The sequence below is a fragment of the Narcine bancroftii genome, chromosome 1, assembly GCF_036971445.1.
Source record: "Narcine bancroftii isolate sNarBan1 chromosome 1, sNarBan1.hap1, whole genome shotgun sequence".
In the NCBI taxonomy this organism is placed as follows: Eukaryota; Metazoa; Chordata; class Chondrichthyes; order Torpediniformes; family Narcinidae; genus Narcine; species Narcine bancroftii.
In genome coordinates this window covers 383,717,179-383,739,600 of record NC_091469.1, presented here as the reverse complement: position 1 = coordinate 383,739,600, position 22,422 = coordinate 383,717,179, and the positions used below count along the sequence as shown (strand labels likewise).

At 42.9% G+C, this 22,422-nt stretch overlaps 1 protein-coding gene across 5 annotated transcripts in view; it reads right to left on the bottom strand.

The window, feature by feature from the left end:
• The window catches only part of nphp3 (nephronophthisis 3), a 153,018-nt gene that overhangs the window by 122,751 nt on the left and 7,845 nt on the right, over nucleotides 1–22,422 (bottom strand). For 2 of the 5 annotated variants that reach the window (XM_069913527.1, XM_069913530.1), the window contains exons 1-3: nucleotides 11,018–11,126; nucleotides 10,286–10,347; nucleotides 4,976–5,352 (exon numbers count right to left, since the gene is read on the bottom strand). In XM_069913527.1, the coding sequence (XP_069769628.1) occupies nucleotides 4,976–5,296 (321 nt within the window). In that variant the 5' untranslated portion in view covers nucleotides 5,297–5,352; nucleotides 10,286–10,347; nucleotides 11,018–11,126. Of the gene's footprint in view, nucleotides 1–4,975; nucleotides 5,353–10,285; nucleotides 10,348–11,017; nucleotides 11,127–22,422 lie in introns of those variants that run through there. The other 3 variants (XM_069913528.1, XM_069913529.1, XM_069913531.1) reach the window with 2 other exon arrangements.

Genomic DNA, 22,422 nt, shown 5'->3' with positions numbered 1-22,422 from the left:
TTTAAAGATTTATTGTTGCCCATTATGATGGATGTATTGGACTGGGCAGTAGAGATCCAGACCCTCCCAGAATCTTTCTTAACTGCTATAATTACAGTTCTACCGAAGAAAAGTAGAGACCCATTATATACTTTATCATATAGACTTGTATCACTCCTTAATGCTGATTATAAAATATTCACAAAGGCATTAGCTAATAGACTGGGACAATATCTACCAAAATTAATACATACAGATCAGGTGGGATTTGTCAAAGGAAGTCATTCTTCAAATAGTCTAAGTAGACTATTCAATACATATGGCAAAATCAAAGTTGAATCCAAGTATAACTATCTCCCTAGATGCAGAAAAAGCATTTGATCGATTAGAATGGTCTTTCCTATTTAAGGCATTGGAAAAATTTGGTATAGGCATAAAATTTATAAACTGGATAAGAACTCTATAATAAACCACTAGCCAAAATTATAACTAACAACCAGATGTCAGCAGTTTTTCCCTTGAGTAGATTGAGTAGACAGGGGTGTCCTCTGGCCCCAGTGCTTTTTAACCTAGCTATTGAACCACTGGTGGAGATTATAAGGAGAGATTCAGATATTATAAAGGCTTCAAAGTTGGACTGGAAGAGCATAAAATGAGCTTATTTGCTGATGATGTGCTATTATATATGTCTGACCCAGCTGAGTCCTTGATAAAATTACAAACAATATTAGAAAAATATGGAAGAATATCAGGTTATAAAATAAATGTGGACAAGAGTGAGACAATGCCACTGAGAAATTTTGATTATGAGAGATGTAAAAAATGTAGTAGATTTAAATGGAAGATAGATGGAATAAAATATTTAGGAAAAATGACAAAATAATTTACAGAACTTATGTAAATTAAATGACACTCCGCTTTTAGAAAAAATAGAGAAATATTTAAAGAAATGGAAAGATTTGCCAATTACTCTAGTGGGAAGAGTAAATATATTAAAATTAAGGTGATGCCAAGATTACAGTATCTTTTTCAATCGTTGCCAAAATGTTCTTTAAATTATTGATTACATAAGGAAATTCCTCTGGAAAAACTAAGTGCCAAGAATTTCACTGAAAAGGCTAACATGTGACGATGAATTGAGAGGACTTAGACTTCCAGAATTTAAGAAATACTATTTATCAGCATATCCAAGATTTTTATCATTCTTTTTTGAAGAAGACAGTCCTATTTCTTGGATCTGAATGGGATTAAATTCAATAGAAGAAGAAACAGCAAAGGACTTTATTTATATGGAATGTTCTTCTTTGGCTTGGCTTCGCGGACGAAGATTTATGGAGGGGGTAAAAAGTCCACGTCAGCTGCAGGCTCGTTTGTGGCTGACAAGTCCGATGCGGGACAGGCAGACACGATTGCAGCGGTTGCAGGGGAAAATTGGTTGGTTGGGGTTGGGTGTTGGGTTTTTCCTCCTTTGCCTTTTGTCAGTGAGGTGGGCTCTGCGGTCTTCTTCAAAGGAGGTTGCTGCCCGCCAAACTGTGAGGCGCCAAGATGCACGGTTTGAGGCGTTATCAGCCCACTGGCGGTGGTCAATGTGGCAGGCACCAAGAGATTTCTTTAGGCAGTCCTTGTACCTTTTCTTTGGTGCACCTCTGTCACGGTGGCCAGTGGAGAGCTCGCCATATAACACGATCTTGGGAAGGCGATGGTCCTCCATTCTGGAGATGTGACCCATCCAGCGCAGCTGGATCTTCAGCAGCGTGGACTCGATGCTGTCGACCTCTGCCATCTCGAGTACCTCGACGTTAGGGATGTAAGCGCTCCAATGGATGTTGAGGATGGAGCGGAGACAACGCTGGTGGAAGCGTTCTAGGAGCCGTAGGTGGTGCCGGTAGAGGACCCATGATTCGGAGCCGAACAGGAGTGTGGGTATGACAACGGCTCTGTATACGCTTATCTTTGTGAGGTTTTTCAGTTGGTTGTTTTTCCAGACTCTTTTGTGTAGTCTTCCAAAGGCGCCACCCGCCCTGGCGAGTCTGTTGTCTATCTCATTGTCGATCCTTGCATCTGATGAAATGGTGCAGCCGAGATAGGTAAACTGGTTGACCGTTTTGAGTTTTGTGTGCCCGATGGAGATGTGGGGGGGCTGGTAATCATGGTGGGGAGCTGGCTGATGGAGGACCTCAGTTTTCTTCAGGCTGACTTCCAGGCCAAACATTTTGGCAGTTTCCGCAAAGCAGGACGTCAAGCGCTGAAGAGCTGGCTCTGAATGGGCAACTAAAGCGGCATCGTCTGCAAAGAGTAGTTCACGGACAAGTTTCTCTTGTGTCTTGGTGTGAGCTTGCAGGCGCCTCAGATTGAAGAGACTGCCATCCGTGCGGTACCGGATGTAAACAGCGTCTTCATTGTTGGGGTCTTTCATGGCTTGGTTCAGCATCATGCTGAAGAAGATTGAAAAGAGGGTTGGTGCGAGAACACAGCCTTGCTTCACGCCATTGTTAATGGAGAAGGGTTCAGAGAGCTCATTGCTGTATCTGACCCGACCCTGTTGGTCCTCGTGCAGTTGGACAATCATGTTGAGGAACTCCGGGGGACATCCGATGCGCTCTAGTATTTGCCAAAGCCCTTTCCTGCTCATTTATATGGAATGTTAAGTTAATAAGAATACCATATTGTAAAAATGTCTTGCTGCCTATGAATCTGGACGACAAAATATTGAATTCATGGTATGATAAAGGAATAAGGTATATTGATAATTGTTATGTGGAGGGATTTCTTATGTATTTTGAACAATTAAACAAATATGGGACTTACTTTTGTTTTCTCCAGCTAAGATCAATCCTAAGAGAAGGATGGTTGGCCCCTTTTGAAATTAGTGAAATGAATGAACAGTTTGGCTGGGGAATACAGCTAAATTTATAACTAAGATATACTATGGTCTCCAGAATGAAAGTGCGAAACCAGGTTTACAGAGATCAAGAGAGAAATGGGAGTTGGATTTAAATGTTGCAATAATGCTTGTCTGATTGGTGTTTGGATAGCAAGATATCAACTATAAATGCAAGATATGGATCAGTGCAATATCATTTCCTATACCAATTATATCTCACACCACAGAAGTTGCATGAATCAAAATCTGAAATATTGAAAAAGGAACGTTTTTACATGCTACGTGGTCATGTGTGAATGTGAGACCTTTCTGGCAGGATATTATGGAAATTAACAAGCATAACAGAGGTGACCTTCATGGGCGACCCGGAGCTTTAGCTTTTGGACAATTTTATTGAAATAAGCAATAAATTAATTAAATTCTAAATTTAATTTGTTAAAATAGCTTGGAAGTGGCTAAGAAATGTATTGTGACTACTTGGAAATCCGACTCCCCTCTACATATAGCATGATGGACTGCTGAGATGAATAGTTGCATACCTATGGAAAAAAATATAAATACAACTTAAAGATCAAATATGACATTTATTAAGATACAGCAGTCATATTTGGATCATATAAGGGCCCAAATGTAATTACGAATAATAAAGCAAATAATAAATGTTGCTATAGTATAAATCCAAGTGACTTCCCCATGTGCAATTTTTGATGGTCAACATAAATGTGAGCCCTGACTGTGTGGATTTATATTGTGAAATGGAGATGGGAGATGGGAGGGGTTGTTTTGTTTGGTTTTTGTAAGAAAAACTTTATTTTATATATAGATTTATATCTATATATAGATAGAGATTTCATATATATATCTATACATATGATATATAGATATATATATCTATATATATAAAGTTTTAAATCTAAGCATGACAACAGCTTGCAATGATAAATTATTATCTCACATGAATCAAAGAAACACGAATATGCATGAAAACCTGTTCTGGTCAGGAAGAGTTTCCATTTTACAAATTCAAAGTTCAAATCAATGGTTTTAGGATGAAAGGACTTAATTGTACTTTTATTTTTAACACAACCATGAAAAAATACAATTGGCTACAAGTACAGCTGCTTTACTCATGTTGTAGAAAAAAATGAAATTTAAATTTAGGGATACATCATGGTAACAGGTCCTTCCAGTCCATGAGCTCAAGCCTCCCAAAAGCCCCAATTAACCTACGAACCCTGTACATTTTGAAAGGTGGGAGGAAACCAGAGCACCAAGGAATCCCATGCACACATGGTGAGAATGTACAAACTCTTTACAGAGCACCAGATTCAAACCTGGGTCACTAGTGCTGTAATAGCATTGTGCTAGCCTCTACATTAACCATACTGTCCTATTCTATGTTAGAAGCCAAAGTTCCTAAAAATAAAAAAACTTCACAAATTTAAAATAGGAACAGAATTGATAAAATAAAGTAATGAACACATCATTGCAGGCCAAACAGTGGAGATAAAAAACTGCCTCAACCTTTCAGGTACATAAATCTTCAAAAGTAATTGTATAATCCAAATAACTGCTAATCTAATTCACCCTCATTACCACTTCTACCCCAATTATAGATGGGCAATAAATACTGGCCTAGTCAGCAAAGGCCCCATGCTGAAAAGTGAATATAAAACAGAAGCAACAACTAATGGATTGCATTGAGAAAAAGAAAATTTTCACTGATGCAGTCTTCTGAAGAAAGCAACTAGATAGCCTTGTCTCTAATTTCCCTCGAGATAGTCGTGGACCCAATGATTATCTGATGGTGAGGTGCTCCCTCAGGATTTAGTTAACAGAATGGGGAGAACATCTGCAAATGAAGATGATACAAGAGAATTTGGCATCATTCCCTGTGTCTACTGTCCTTGATTTAATTGACCTTTTGTTCTCTCCTGGGACATAAGCATCACTGCCAAGTGTATTAAACTGGTACAAGTGAAGCAGGTTCCACAATGCTTTTGTGAGAGCAAGATCCAGTATTCAACACAGGAAGACTGAAGGAGTATACCTCGAAGTCAGACAACAAGATGCCACTTAGGTGCATTATTCACTGCATTGTCCATTTCTTACCTGAAGCTCTGCCCTCAACCTTTTATTTTCTTTGTCAAGCTTGGTTTCCCTTTTCTGCATGGAAGAAATTTCATTATTTTTACTGACACGAAAGATTTCATACTCCTTCTTGAGTCGTTCATACTCTGCAGCATATTCAAGGTCGACAGAAGCTGTTGATTTAAAGCTTGAACCAATTACACGTGGACCTCGTCTGAATGAGCTGCGCAACAGCCTAGCCTTGGGCTTGACCTCCACTGGAATCTCACAAGCTTCCCCTCCATCACCATCAGTGTCTTCAATTACTTCATTCGGACCAACCAGTGAAGATGCAGTTCCCATCTTACCAATGCAGTTAAAAATATTCAGCCCATGGCTTCACTTTTTCACATCCAAAACTGAAAAAAACAAGAGTAAGCAAATTTAACAGCAACAAAAATAAAAATGGTCAGATTTAGAGCACAAGACCAGAAGACATAGGAGCAGTAAGAGGTTATTCAGCCCATCAGGTCAGCCCTGCCACTCAATCATGAGCTGATCTATTTTCCTACTCATCCCAACTGCCCAGTCTTCTCCCCATAACCTTTGGTGCCCTGGCTGATCAAGAACCTATCAATCTCTGTCTTAAATTCATCCAATGGCCTGGCCTCCAAAATCACCTGTGGCAACAAAGTCCACAGATTTATCACCTTCTGGTTGAAGAAATTCTTATGCATCTCTTCTCTAAGCAGATGCCCTTCATTCCTGAAATTATGTCCTCTTGTCTTGGACTCTCCCACTATGGGAAACAATCTTTCTACATCTACTCTGTCCATGCCTTTCAACATTCAATATATTTCAATGAGATTCACCCCTTCAATCTCCTATATTCCAAACACTCCTCATATAATAATTTCATTCCCAAAAATCATCCTTGTGAACATCTGTGAACCCTTTCCAACATCTGCACATCCTTTCTGAAATGAGGAGACCAAAACTGCTCACAATACTCCGTGAGGTCTCACCAGTGCATAATAATTCTTCAACATCACATCTCTGCACTTCCATTCTATTCCTCTTGAAATGAATACCAGCATATTTTCTTCTTCACTGACTCAACATGCAAGTTTAAATTTATAAAATTTTTAAAATTTAGACATATAGCACAATAACAGGTTTTTCTGACCCACAAGCCCGTACCACCCAAATATCCCAATTAACCTTCAACCCCAGTACATTTTAGAGGATGGAAGGAAACCAGAACATCCAGAAGAAACCCATGCAGACATGTGGAGAATGTACAAAATCCTTACAAACAGCACCAGATTCCAACCTAAGTCACTGACGCTTTATTAGCACTGTGCTACAGGCTATCGTATACAAGGACTTCCAGGTTCATTTTTGAATAGTGGAGTGACATTTGCAATTTTCCAATCCTCTGGGACCATACCAGAATGTATTGATTCTTGAAAGATCATTATCAATGCCTCCACAATCTCTACAGCTACTTCTTTCAAAAGGGTGCAATCCGTCTGGTCCAGGAGACTTATCCACCCTTGGACCATTCAGCTTTATAGCGCTTTCGCCTTTGAAATAATAACTGCACTCACTTTCCTTCCTTGATACCCTTTGACATCTGGCACACTGCTAATGTCTTCCACAGTGAAGTATTAATTTAGTTTCTCTGCCATCTCCTTGTCTCCTATTATTATTCCAGCATCATTTTCTAGTGGTCCCATATCTACTCTCACTTCTCTTATACTTGAAGATCTTTTTGTATCCTCTGATATTATTTGCTTGCCTACTTTCATACTTCATCTTTTTCCTCCTGATGAGTTTCTTTAATTACCTCTGCAAGTTTTTAAAGACTTCCCAATTCTTTATCTTCCTATTAATTTTTGCTTCCTTGTATGCCATCTCTTTTGCTTTTACATTGGCTTTGGCTTCTCTTGACAACCACATTTTTCCATTCAAATATTTTCTCTTTTATGTATTTTAAGTATTTATCCTGCACCTTCCTCATTTATTGCAGAAACTCCATTCATTGCTGCTCTGCAGCCTTCCCTACTGGTGCCTGCTCCAATTTACTTTGGCCAGTTGCTCTCTCATGGCACTGTAATTCCCTTTCATCCACTTTAATACCAACACATCTCACTTTAATTTCTCCCTTTTAAATCACAAAATGAACTCAATTCTTTTACTCAAAGCTCTTTAATCACCTCTGGTGCATTACACAACACCCAATCCAGAAAAGCCGATCTCATAGTGGGCTCATCAACAAGCTGCTCAAAAAAGCCATCTCATAGGTTTTTTTACAAATTCTCTCTCTCTTGAGATCCAGTTCCAACCTGGTTTTCCAAATCTAATTGCATGTTAAAATTTCCCATGACTACCATAACATTGCCTTTCTGACATGCTTTTTCTATTTTCTGTAATAATTTATTGCCCACGTTCTGGCTACTGTTTGGAGGTCTGTCTTTGGCTTGGCTTCGCGTATGAAGATTTATGGAGGGGTAATGTCCACGTCAGCTGCAGGCTCGTTTGTGGCTGACAAGTCTGATGCGGGACAGGCAGACATGGTTGCAGCGGTTGCAAGGGAAAATTGGTTGGTTGGGGTTGGGTATTGGGTTTTTCCTCCTTTGTCTTTTGTCAGTGAGGTGGGCTCTGCGGTCTTCTTCCAAGGAGGTGGCTGCCTGCCGAACTGTGAGGGTCTGTATATAACAGTCAACAGTGTCTTTTTTCGCCTTGCCATTTTTTTAACTCAACCCACAATGATTCTATTTCTTCTGAATCTGTATCACTTCTTTCTGATGATTTAATATTGTTCCTGACCAACAGAGCCATGCCAGCTTCTCTGCTTACCTGCCTATCTTTTCAATACACTATTTATCCTTGCACATTAAGCTTCCAATGACATCCAACCTTTAGCCACAACTCCATGATGACCACATCACACCTGCCAATGTGTTGCTATACTGCAAGGTTGTCCACTTTATTTCTTATGCTGCTTGCAATTAAATACAAAGCGTTTTGCCTTTTATTTGTTACTTTTGACTCCTATCCCTGTTACAACTCATCCCACTGACTGCAATTTTGCACTATCTGCCCATCCTTTCACACAAACTCCCTACTAGCTGTCCTTATCTGTGCGCCAACTGCCTCTTCTGCCTCCTCATTTTAGTTCCCACCCCCTACCAATCTAATTTAATCCGCGCCTCCCCCATAGCATTAGCAAACTTCCCTGCCAGGTTATTGGTTCCCCTTGCATTCAAATGCAATCCATCCCACTTGCACAGGTACCCCTTCCCCAGAAAAGGTTCCAATAATCAAATGCCTGAAACCCTGTCCCATCTCCTCAGCCACGTTTGTCTGCACTATCTTCCTGTTCTGATCTTCCCTAGCTTGTAGCACCAGAAGGAATCCAAAGAATTTATCATGCCAATAAATACTACAACCTCTGGCTGCTCACCCTCCCCCAAGAATATTCTGCACTCACTCAGAGACATATTGGACTTCAGCTCCCAGGAGCCAACACATTATCCTGGAATCTCTTTTGCAGCATAGAATCTCCTAACTGTTCCCCTATTGAGACTCCTATGACCTATGCTGGTCACTTTACAACAGGTATTCCACAATTCAAAAACCCTTAGATAAATGGCCTCCTCCTGCTTTGTTGAATGCAATAATTTAATAAATTTGAATTATCAGAAACTTTGAATTAAATGCCCTTAAATTATAAGTAGGTTATACATGCACAATCCTCTTGCAACTGCAAGAGTCTGTTTACCTTTTCCTTTAAAGTCAAAACCTGCCCATTTATGCACAGAAATCCTTCTGAAATGACCATCATGAAGTTACGCTCAAGTCTGAAACAACAATTGATAGCCAAAGAAAAATATTTCCACATTATGAGGATAAGTCGTAAAGCCTTCTGTACCAAAGGTATGCCAAAGTCTTCCAGAAAATCTAAATCCTTTTGTGCAACATCAAAAAATCAGGGAATAATCCTGGCCTTAGAACAACAGAAACCTAGAGCACAGAAACTGGCCCTACGGCCCATCTAGTCTGTGCTGAACTATTATTCTGCATAATCCCAATTACCTACACCCAAACCATAGGCTTCAATACTCCTCCAATGTAACTATCCAAATTTTTCTCCAATAGAGCATGCATTTGTCACTTCAGATAGTAGCTCATTCTAAACTCTCATCATTTTCTGCTTGAAGTTCCTGCAATATTCCCTTTAAACATTTCCTCTTTCATCCTTAACCCATGTCCTCCCATTCTTGTCCTGCCTTACAGAGGAAAAAGCTTGATTGCATTTATCTATATCCTTCAGAATTTTTCAAGATTTTTTTATTGTCATGTCATAAAACAAGAAAATGTAATATTATACAAAATTTCCTTCAGTCTACCGCAAGGCAGACAAAGATTGGGCATCAGCATAGACTGCCCGGCTCCTCTTAGTCAGAGAAACAGAAGTAAAAGAGAGTCCCCAGAGTGTCCAGAGATTCTCCTCCAGCACTCCCAGTCTCCGTAGCCACACAGCCTCAGTCCAAACCATTGGCAAGCCGAGTTCCAGATTCAAACTTCTGACGTGATCAGGAAGCCCTCGGCACCCTCTCACGCCCCAGTTCCAATACCTGGTCCCCCTTCAACCAGTCTCGAGTCAGCCTCCAGCAGTCCACAGTGTGCTACGAGTCCCTTGACCACAGTCATCAGCAGCCTGCGTGGGTTGCCGTGATCACCGTCACATGGGTCATCTCCTCTGCTTTTCCTTCTCAAATGGGTGGTGGGCTCCTCATTTTCTGGTGGCCTGCGCCAGTTCTCTACTTTCCCGAAGACTGCAACCCCTCATGGCCACTGCCGTACACCTTGGGCATAGACCCCGTGGTCACAGGATTTTAAAGTAAACCATCATCAGCTCCTTTATCGTCAAAAGCCTGTACAGAGCCAACAGCAGTTGGACTCTGCAGCTGGACCTCGCAGGGGAATACTTGGTCTCCACTCCCCGATCTCCGCAAGTCCACACCAGCAACTGCACGGCCGTTATAGCAACTCTGGTAGTACCATTTATTTTGTATACCTCTATCAAATCTCCCCTCATTGACATTAAAGAAATCACATCTAAATCATTGCCTCTCTCTGAACAACTTGTCCAGTCAGTACCTTCTGAGTGCTTAGCCAATGTTCTTCCAGATTATGACCTTGTCTCATAATGTGTGCAAACATATGCATCAACATCTCTATCCAAAATCCAATGTGTGACTAGTTTCAATTTGGCACCTTACTGCCTTTTTTAAAAATTATACTTTATGCAATCTGCTCCAATTTTAAAATTGCAATACGTACATATCTTTGGGTTAACATTCCATTCTGGATGATTGCTTCAGCTACAGAGCCTCCATGATGACCTGCATTTTGTGAAAAGAAAGATTGCTTGTCATTTTCCTCCAAAGGTAAATGAAATTTATACATCCAATGAAATTATGGGTTTCAATAATTCAAAATGATAAATATTAATGTGAAACACACATGGATTTTGTTTGCCTCAGTTACACTATCATTAAGGGTTTTACTTGAAACCTTCAACCCCCACCGATCAGAAATCATAGGCCTATAATTACTACTTTTATCACAAACTGCATTAGGATTATTCTGTTTGCCTACTTTCCCAGTTTTTATCAATATGGTTCATCTGAAAGGAAAATTATTTATTTAGCTTCAAGCATTTTATTTCTAGAGACATTGCAAATAAGTTTGAAAGAATCTGAAAGCTTTGCTGCTGGACACCTTGGTTTCAATTATCTCCTTCTGTTCTTTAAATATTTATGGCATGGCAGTAGAGTTCACTCTTAAATGAGTGAGAACCCTTCAGTGAAAAATGGTGAAGGATTGCTTTACGACACTTGTCTTTGTTCCATAAATTAAAAAAATGAAAGACAGGGAAGCTCAACATTAAACTGAAATTCTAATCAACCTTCAAAAATTCAGAAGGAGGGGGACAGAAGGCCTTTTTATAGCGGTTTTAAAAAAAGTGAATGTAAAGGCAGATATTCTCCACCTTCACATCAATGCACTTACCTTTATAAAAATGCTGACGGCAGATGCTGGATGCGGACTCTGATCCTTCCAGGAGGTAGTCCCAGAGGTGGAGCAAGTCACTTCACCTCGCTCCATAAAGGCAATGCCACTTAAGGTAGATGCTTAGGGCTGGGCTGATTATGTCACAATGACGTTGTCAGCCCGCGACCCAGAAGCCACCACCAGGGCTCTCACAGTGACTGGTACTGGGGTTAGGGCTCCCTCCTCCACCCAGAAATGTCCTCTTCCTGTTCTCCCTCCACCCCTCGCTCCTTCACCAAGTCGGGCTGGAGGGAGGTAGACAAGTGTGCAGCAGAGCCCACCAGGGAGAGCCTCTTTTTGATTGATACGGGATGAATAGCCTTCTCCATTACCCATAATCCCCCACCCAGCTGGAACTGCTCTGTGATTCCCAGAACAGTTCAAGCTGGGTGGGGGATTATGGGTTACAAAGATTGCTTGGTGCGTATGTTTGACCTTATGACAACCGGCGGCGCAACTGCACCACTTGCCCTGCCTTCCTTAGCTCCAGAGGATGGCTCCCAACGTTGCTCTCCGTAAAAGCAACACTGGAACAGCCTTATAGGCCTTCTCCTTAAAAGGTAAGTCCACCTTTTGTTCCTCATTCAGCTGGCTCCAATGCAGCGTCGCTCCATAAAAAGGCACAATCTTAGGGAGACAAAAAAGGTCAGCAGTTTCATTACTCATTCAAAAGTTGTTGCTCTCAAAAATGTCAGGCTGAACTTTTAAAACAAACAAAACCTGGTTAAAGAAATGAGATATGAAAAAAAAATCATGGTTGGATTTAAGCCAGCATCATTTGTCCTTGCAAGGAGGACAGGTTTTTGTTATCAGAACAAATCAAAGAAAATTACTGTGTGGCGGCCCATCGCCACAGCGATCAAACCGGCACTCTGGGCATGAGCGCATCTAAAAGCCAGCAGACTGCATAGAGACACTGGCCCTAGCAAGTGAACCGGTAGACAAATGGCAAGAGCAGCGTAAGGGCCAGTGACCCCAAAATGGCACTGGTCCTGCTGTATAGCCAACAGACAGGGACAGCGCATGGAGAAGAAGGTATTGTCATGCAAGAAGGTACCCACGCATGGGAAACCTGCTTTTGTTATGCTGGTCATTCCATCAGCAATTGGGGTAAATGGCGGGAACGTGAGAGGTATAAAAGTCGGGTTTGAGCTCCAATAAAACACAGAGGTCAACATGATTACACTCATGAGTGTGTTTTTCTTTCGAGTAGCATGCAGCTACAATTGGTGAACCCTCAAGCTGCCAACCTTCTGGACGAATCAGCCACGCGTATGGTTTGATCAGGGTGAGGCACAGTTTTAGATCTGGCAGATCACGGCAAAGTCCACCCCATGTGAGCCTTCTGGACCAGGACACGGCAAGCCAGTTAGCCAACTTCATCCAAGAGCCCCCATCAGAAGACACATACACTACCTTCAGGGACTTGTTAATCAAGACCTCAGGCTCTCATGACGTGAGAGAAGAGCATGTCTGCTCCATCTGGACGGGCTAGGGGACAGGACCCCGTTGGCTCTCATGAACGAGATGGGAAAACATGAGCCCTGCATCATGTTAGAGCAGGCATTCCCGGACCAACTGCCCAAGGATGTCCAACTGCTCCTGGCAGATGCTGACTTCAGTGACCCCGGAACGTTATAGAATGAGTGAATATTCTGTGGAAACAGAAAAGTGAGTGCACAGCAATGGGGCTTGTTGCTAAACCCCGCAGCCAATCCTTTGCAGAACAGCGAAAGGAAGAGCAGCCTCACAGAGGAGGCGACCCCAAAGACCAGTGGTGCTTCCATCACCAAGATGGGGCTCTGGAGCCAGCCAGTGCAGGCCGCCATGCACATTCCAGGGAAACATCAGGGCCAGCTGTCGCTAATGGCCACAATGGATGGCCAACAAGATAGCCTCTTGAATGTTTGGGACCGCCAGTCCGGACAACGTTTTCTCGTGGACACAGGAGCAGAAGTCAGCATCCTGCCCCTATCGAGACAGGCAGTTGGGCCCCATGCTGAGGGCTGCCAACAACAGCATGATCCAGACTTATGGTACCCGCAGTTGGGAGGCAGCCTTTTCTTGTGGGTGTTCACACTGGCTGCAGTGGAACAGCTGCTCCTCAGAGCAGACTTCCTGCACGCCCATTGCCCACTCATGGACCTGAAGGGTCAGAAACTGGTCCACTCTAAGAATTTCCAAACTTTCCCCCTCAAAGATGACAAGCTTCCAGCACTCCATCTGGACTCCATGCAGCGATCCACCGATGAGTACACCAAGTTCCTGGCAGAGCCACTGGGTGTTGGAGACCATGCGGCAATTAACGCTGGCTCACCGAGGCCACAACCCGGGATCGATACCCCGTTCCACACATCCAGGACTTTGCGGCTAACCTGCATGGAGCAAAGATCTTTTCCAAAGTGGACCTTATGCGGGGATATCATCAAATCCCCGATGATATTCCCAAGACCACCATCATCACCCCATTCAGCCTGTTCAAGTTCCTGCAAATGTTGTTCGGGTTGAAGAACGCCGCACAGACTTTCCAGTGGCTGATGGACACAGTGGGCCAAGACCTGGATGGCACCTTCATCTACTTAGATGACATCCTCTTGGCTAGCAGGAACCGACAGGAACACTTGACGCACATCCGCAACCTCAACACCCGGCTGAGTGTGTTTGGACTGATAATCAACCATGTCAAATGCCAGATTGGGTTGGAGGTCATCAACCTCTTTGGCCATAGGATAAACAAGGAAGGAGCCATTTCTCCACCCAGCAAGGTGGAGGCCATTTGGAAGTTTCTAGGACCAGGACAACCAGGAGACTATAGGAGTTTGTGCGGATGATCAATTTCTACCACAGGTTCATCCCCTCAGCTGACCGGATCATGCAGCCCTTGTTCACCCGGATGGCAGACAAGGCAAAGGACATCACAAGAGAAGAGGAGTCATCGGAGGCTTTTCTGAAGGCCAAGGAAACCCTGGCAAGTGCCGCTCTTTTGGCACACCCCAGGGCAGACGCACCAACAACCCTGACGGTGGATGCCTCAGGAACGGTGATCGGCGGAGTTCTGGAGCAGCATATCGAAGGAAGTTGGCAGCCGCTGGCTTTCTTCAGCAAACATCTGCGGCCCCCAGAACTGAAATACAGCACTTTTGTCAGAGAGCTACTGGCGCCGTACTTGGCCATCCGCCACTTCAGGTACTTTCTTGAGGGCTGGTTTTTTATGGCTTCCACTGACCACAAGCCCAACTTTTGCCTTGACCAAGATCTTGGACCCCTGGTCAGCCCGTCAGCAGTGTCACATATCTTACACCTCAGAATACACCACAGATGTAAGGCACATCTCCGGCAAGGATAAAGTGGTAGCTGACACACTGTCTCGACAGAGGATCCATGCGCTATCAAAGGGAGTGGACTTCGTGGCACTGGCAGAGGCGCAGCAAGATGACAAAGAGATGCCCCAGTACAGGACAGCCATATCGGGACTGCAGCTCCAGGACATCCCAGTCAGCACAGGTAACACCACCCTCCTGTGTGATGTGGCCACCAGCCAGGTCAGGCTTATCGTCCTTGTGGCTTTGAGACATTAGGTTTTCAATTCCATCCATGGGCTGTCTCACCCATCCATCAGAACCACGGTCCGGCTGATGGCCAGCAAATACATGTGACGTGGATTAAGAAAACAGGTCAGCGGGTGGGCGAAGGCATACACACAGTGCCAAACAGCTAAGGTACAGTGGCATACTAAGACCCCACCGCAGCACTTCAAGCCCACAGAACGAAGGTTTGACCACATACACGTGGACATAGTAAAACCTTTGCCAGTGTCCCAAGGTTTCCGCTACCTGTTCACGATGGTTGACTGCTTCACCAGGGCCAGAAACAGTCCCACTGGCAGACACATCCACAACCTCGTGTGCCAGGGCCCTCATCTCGTCCTGGGTGGCACGGCTCAGGTTACCCTCCCACATAACATCTGACAGAGGGGCCCAGTTCACCTCAAGCTTGTGGTCCAATGTGGGGTGCCCAGCTGCACCATACAACAGCCTACAACCCACAGTCAAATGGGCTGGTGGAGCGCTTCCTCAGGCACCTCAAGGCTATGCTCATGACCAGACTCCAAGGACCTAACTGGGTAGATGAGCTACCACGGCACTGTTGGGTATACACAAGGCACCCAAGGAGGACCTCAAACCTCTTCAGCTGAACTTGTCTACAGAGTTCCACTGGTGGTCCCAGGGGAATTTGTACCATCATCAGGTGGACAGCAGGACAATGCAACGGCTTTCCTCAGTAAGCTGAGGCAAAGAGTCGGCAACTTGGCCCCGACTCCACCTTCCAGGCACAGACACGCAAGGACCAACATACCCAAAGACCTACAGGACTGTGAGTATGTTTTCATTTACAAGGGTCCGCATCGTCCACCGCTGCAGAAGCCATATGAGGGTCCATTCCAGGTCATTCATAACAATGGAGCCACATTCAAGCTGGAAGTCAGAGGCAAGACGGAGATCTTCACCAAGGACAGAGTAAAGCTGGCACATCTGGACCCGGTGAGCCCAGTCAAGATGCCAGCACAATATAAAAGAGGCAGGCCACTGAAGCCTTCAGAGACTCTGCCTCCGGGCACCATGGACAATACCGTCTGTTCTTTGGGGGGGCGGAGGGTAGGACCACGTGGCAGCTCGCTGGGGCAACGATCAAGCCAGCAGACCAGGCAGCAAGCGCACCTAAAAGTCAGCATACTGCACAGTGGCACTGGCCCTAGCAAGTGAACCGGCGCTGGCCCTGCTGCACAACTAACAGACAGGGACAGCGCGCGGGGAAGAAGGTATTGTCATGCAAGAGGGAAACCGTGCGCAGGAAACCTGCTTTTGTTATCCGGGTTGTTACGTCAGCAATTGGGTTGTTTTTTGTCTGGTTGGGGAGAAGATGACGACCCAGCTAAATCCGAAGTCGTCAGCCACTGTTGGAATTAACCGCACCCGATTAATAAGGGGAGTTACTGTTTTTGCAGTTTTTCTTTTTGGGGGTTGGGGGGATTTTTTTTGGGTTTTTTGGGGGTTTCTTTTTGTTAAGGGGTTTTTTATAGAATTAGTTTTAGACGGAGCCAATTGTATAAATTTGGTTGCCATTTGGTAAGACATAATGAATACTCTAAGCTTCCAACTTTTAATGTTAAGGGGTTAAATCATCCGATAAAACGGAATTGGTAAATAAAAAGGTTTTGTTCAGTTTAGATTCTTTTTCTGCCGATGCAGGGAGAGTTTTGGTAGATTTTTTTCTGAATGTTGGACATTAATGAATGTATATGCACCAAATGAAGATGATGAAACATTTATTTCTTATGTATTTTTAAATTTGGATCAGTCAAATGAGAATGTATTGTTAGGAGAATATTTTAATTGTTGTTTGGATCTTTTGTTGGATAAATCTCCAAAAACTGTAAAAAGAACAAAAATGGCAAAAAGATTGCTTGAGACAATGAAAGATTTGAATTTAGTGGAAATAAGGAGGAGGTTAAATCCAACTGAAAAAGATTTTTCTTTTTATTCAGCTCGACATAATTATTTTTCTAGAACAGATTTATTTTTGATTTCTGCATTTACAGGGGAGATTTAATTATGCAGAGTATAAAAGTAGATTATTGTCGGATCATTCTTTGTTGTTAGTCAAATGTTTAGGTGCTTAAGTAACTGAGACGTCTTATTGTTGGAGATTTAATGAGATGTAATTAAAGAGACTGGAATTTATTAAATATGTAAGGGATCAATTTTTTAAAATGTATAAATAAATGAAGGTTCAGTACAGAGTAAATTTATTTTATGGGACGCTTTAAAAGCCTATTTGAGGGGTCAAATTATTAGGTATACAGCAAGGATTAAAAAGCAATATTTATGAGAAAGTTTAAGCTTGGAAAAGGAAATCGAAAGTTTGGAGAAAAAAATTACAGAGAAAATGTACTGAAGATGAGAAGTCAAAATTATCCAAATTGAAATTACGTTATAATAATTTACAAACATACAGATATGAAAAAAATATTTTGCAATCTAAACAATGTTATTATGAATTGGGTGAGACAGACCATAAAGTTTTGGCATGGCAACTTAAAATTGAGCAAGCATCAAGAACAATTAATGCTGTTAGGAGAAATGGTGAGATTACTTATAGACGAGAGGATATAAATGGGGAATTTTTAAAATTTTATAAAAATTCATATACATCAGAAGGTGATCAAGAGATGGATCAAATTGACTCTTTTTTATCTAGATTAGATTTGCCATTATTGAATGAGCTGGATATAAAAGATTTAGATGCTTATTTTTACTGATTTAGAGTAGAAGGAAGCTTTGCATTTGATGCCCAATGGGAAGTCTCCTGGAGAGGATGGATTTACAATAGAATTTTATAAAGGATTTAATTATTTGTTATTTCCGCTATATAAGGATGTATTGAAACAGGCAACAGAAACTGATGTATTTCCAGAATCTTTTTCAAGAGCATTGATTACAGTTATACCAAAAAAAGATTGGGATCCCTTGAAAGTGGCTTCATACAGACCAATATCATTAGTGAATGCTGACTATAAAATTGTGGCTAAGGTTTTAGCTAATCGATTAGCAAATTATTTGCCAAAATTGGTACATATTGATCAAGTAGGTTTTGTTACCGGTAGATACTCAGCAGATAATATAGTTAAATTGGTTTCATTAGTTAACGCAGCAAAACAGCAACTTAATCAACCAATGGTAGTAACTTTGGATGCTGTAAAAGCATTTGATCGAGTTGAATTTAATGACAAATGGTCAGATCTCAAATTCTTTTAATTTATCTCATTCTACAAGACAGGGTTGTTCTCTTTCTCCTGCTTTGTTTGATTTGGTAATAGAACCTTTGGCTCAAGCAGTTCGGCAGGATTTTAATATTAAAGGAATTATGGTGAAAGGAAGTGAATACAAGATTAGTTTGTTTGCAGATGATGTTTTGATATATTTAACAAACCCAAAAAGTTCATTGAAGTCATTATAAGATTTACTGAATCAATATGGTAGGTTATCAGAACATAAAGTTAATTGGGAAAAGAGCAAGATTTTACCAATGGCTGATGAAGATTATACAGATTGTAGGCAAATTACCAAATTTAGATGGTCTAGTAAAATTAAATATTTAGGAGTAGTTGTAAACAAAGAATATCAGGACTTATATAATTTAAATTATATACCTTTATTGAATAAGATTAAAATTGATTTAAATAAGTGGAAGGATTTACCATGGACTTTAGTTGGAAGGGTTAATTGTATAAAGATGAATTTATAGCCTCGAATACAATATCTTTTTCAATCAATACCGTGTGTAATACCAAAAAAATTTTTGAAGGAAATAAATAATTAGGTTATTTTTATGGAAAGGTAAATTGTCAAGAGTTTCTATATTCAAAAATTAACTTGGCGCTATGAGTTAGGTGGTTTACAGTTACCTTGTTTTCAGAATTATTATGAAGCAGCACAGTTGAAATTTATTAATAGGTTACTTGATATTAAACAACCCCCTAGATGGGGAAAAAATAGAGATGGATCAGATTTCTGAAAATATTATTACTTGTTTTATTTATAAATGGAATCCTTTAATATTACAAACATTTAAGTAACCTGTTTTACAACATATAATGAATGTTTGGTACAATCGAAATTTACTTATAGGTTCTAAAGGGATAATATCTATAAAGTCACCATTATATCAAAATAAATTAATTCCTTTTTCTTTGCATATCCCTTATTTTAAAGATTGGGAGATTAGAGGAATAGTTAATATATTGGATTGTTTTGAGGCAGGGAGATTTTGTTCGTGTGAAAGGTTACAGGAGAGATGCAGTGGAGCAGAAAGATCTAGGAATAACGATTCATCATTCCCTGAAGGTAGAATTTCATGAAGAAGGATTTTGGTATGCTGGCCTTTATAAATCAATGCATCCAATACAGGAGTTGGGAAGTGGTGTTGAGACTGTTCAAGGCATTGGTGAGGCCAAATTTAGAGTACTGTGTGCAGTTCTGGTCACCGAATTACTGTAAGGATATCAACAAGTTAGAGAGGGTGCAGAGAAAATTTATGAAAATGTTGCCTGGGATTTACAAAGAAAGATTGAGCAGATTTGATCTTTATTCCTTGGAGCATAAAGATGAATTTATACCCTTGAATACAATATCTTTTTGATAGAGGTATTTAAGATTATGAGGGGGATAGATAGAGTTGATATGGATAGGGTTTTTCCTTTGAGGGGAGGAGTTAAGAGTCAAGGGACAAAAGTTTAGAAGTAACATGAGGGGAACTTCTTCACTCAAAGAGTGGTGACTGTGTGGAATGAAGTTCTGGGAGAAGTAGTGACGGCAGGGTCCATTTTGTCATTTAAGGAAAAATTGGATAGGTATATGGATGGGAGAGGAATGGAGGGTTATGGACAAGGTGCAGGTAGGTGGGACTAGATGAGAGGACTTGGTTCAGTGCGGACAAGAAGGGCCGAGATGGCCTGTTTCTGTGCTGTAATTGTTATATAGTATCGAGTCAAATTTTTTGTTCGCTTATTATCAGCTTCGTAATTTTTTGAAGCAGAATTATGGGCAGGAGTTAATTTTACCAGGTCAAACAAAATTTGAGTTATTAATTGCGGATAAAGTTGAAAAAGGTTTTATTTCAGATATGTATAGGTTGTTACAGGAGAAAGTGGAAAAGGTAGATATGAATAAGGCAAAAAAGAAATGGGAAAATGATTTAGATATCATTTTGTCATAGGAAGAATGGTCAAAATATGTGTGGATAGTGTTACAAAGTTAATTAATGTTATGTATAATATGGTTAATTATAATTTTTTTACATCAATTATATTTGATACCTGACAAATTGAAGAGATATGGATTTAGTTTAACAGATTTGCGTTTTAGATGTGGAGAGCAGAAAGGTACTTTTATACATTCAGTTTGGTTATGTAAGAAAGTTAAACATTTTTGGGAGGAAGTTATAAAGTTTTTGAGAGATTTGTTCAAAATAGATTTCATTTGGATCCATTGATGTGTTTAATGGGTTATATTAATGTGCCTTTTATAGAGTTACGAATGATTAAACCGTACTCAGTTTTTTAAAGATTTAGGGTTAGCAGTAAAAAAATGTATAGCTGTTACATGAGAAAAATGATGTACAATTGAGTTTGCAAAGATGGCATAATGAACTGCAGTCATGTTTGTATTTAAAAAAAATAACATATAATTTGCAAAATAATTATTTTTTTTGTTGATATGTGGGGTTTGTATTTAAAATATATGTCTATAGAATTTAAGTAAATGGCACACCAAACAGAGAATATTTAATACTCTTCTTTTAAGGCTCCAAAGGGGGAGGATGGGCTAGTTTTTTTTAGTTTAGTAGGGGGGGGGAGGAGTTGTAGTTTATAGTTTTTGTTTGCTTTTATGTATTTTTTTGTATTTGCTTTATTATATTGTATTTTGCAAATTATTAAATAAAATTTTCAAATAAAAAGAACTGCCGCTGATGTGGATGCATGGAGAGCGAGGAACGGAGACTCAGTGATCTCCCACAGGATCCAACTGCCCAGTCCGACTGGCATCGGCTTCATATGGGCTTTAAACGGCCCATTAAAAGAACTGACTGCTCCTGTACCTGCGGGGTTTGGGCCCAAAATGGTGGCACCTATATTCAGCAGCAGCCCACAAGAGGTTGCAGTCTCCATGTAAGAAGAGGGCTAGCACACAGGTTACCAGAAAATGACGAGAAGAAACTCTCCCCCACCTAAATTTGAGAAGGAGCAGCAGAGGCAATGACCTATGGGAGGGTGACTACAGTGCAGACCACCAAGGGGCTCTGAGGCTGAAGAACACACGATGTGTTGATGACGAGGTGAGGAACCCATGAAGGCTGCGGGCTGCTGATTACTGCGGTCAAGAAACTCACACCACGCTGTGGACTGCTGGAGGCTGGCTGAAGGGGTACCAGCTATCAAAACCAAGATGTAATATGGTGCTAAGGCTCCCTGATTGTGTCAGAGGTTCTGATCTGGAGCTCGGGTTGGACTGAAGGCTGTGTGGCTGCGGAGGTTGCGGGAGTGCTGGAGGCAAATCCATGGACACCCTGGCCCCGGCGCGGCCCTGGCCCCGGCGCGGCCCTGGCCCCGGCGCGGCCCTGGCCCCGGCGCGGCCCTGGCCCCGGCGCGGCCCTGGCCCCGGCGCGGCCCTGGCCCCGGCGCGGCCCTGGCCCCGGCGCGGCCCTGGCCCCGGCGCGGCCCTGGCCCCGGCGCGGCCCTGGCCCCGGCGCGGCCCTGGCCCCGGCGCGGCCCTGGCCCCGGCGCGGCCCTGGCCCCGGCGCGGCCCTGGCCCCGGCGCGGCCCTGGCCCCGGCGCGGCCCTGGCCCCGGCGCGGCCCTGGCCCCGGCGCGGCCCTGGCCCCGGCGCGGCCCTGGCCCCGGCGCGGCCCTGGCCCCGGCGCGGCCCTGGCCCCGGCGCGGCCCTGGCCCCGGCGCGGCCCTGGCCCCGGCGCGGCCCTGGCCCCGGCGCGACCCTGGCCCCGGCGCGACCCTGGCCCCGGCGCGACCCTGGCCCCGGCGCGACCCTGGCCCCGGCGCGACCCTGGCCCCGGCGCGACCCTGGCCCCGGCGCGACCCTGGCCCCGGCGCGACCCTGGCCCCGGCGCGACCCTGGCCCCGGCGCGACCCTGGCCCCGGCGCGACCCTGGCCCCGGCGCGACCCTGGCCCCGGCGCGACCCTGGCCCCGGCGCGACCCTGGCCCCGGCGCGACCCTGGCCCCGGCGCGACCCTGGCTCCGGCGCGACCCTGGCTCCGGCGCGACCCTGTTTTGCTTCTCTATCTCCAACTGATAGGGATGTTGGACAATTTCTGCTGATGGTTAACCTTTGTCTATCTTATGGTAGACTAAAGGAAATTTCATATAATATTACATTTTCTGTTTTATTACATGACAAAAAAAAAATAATCTGAAATATATTCCCTAAAAATACATTTGCTTCACCCAGCCATCAATGCTATCTGGACTTCCCCTGTATCTTCCTCTCTCCCCACAGCTTCGAGGTCAAGGTGCTTCATTTTAGAGTTAAATAAGTTTGCAGATGCTAGAATTGAGTGAATTACACAAGTGTGCTTGAGAAACTCAGCTGTCAATATGGTAATCCATAGGAAGTAAAGATAACCAGACCTGACCTCTTCCTCAAGTATAAACAAAGAACAGTTGGTGGTGGGGAGCTGGACAAAATGAGACTAGGGATAGGGAAATAGACTGGGAGAGGGGTTAAACAAAATTGGAGAAGTTGATGTTAATGACATCTGGTGGTAGAGTGCCCAGACAGAATACAAAGTT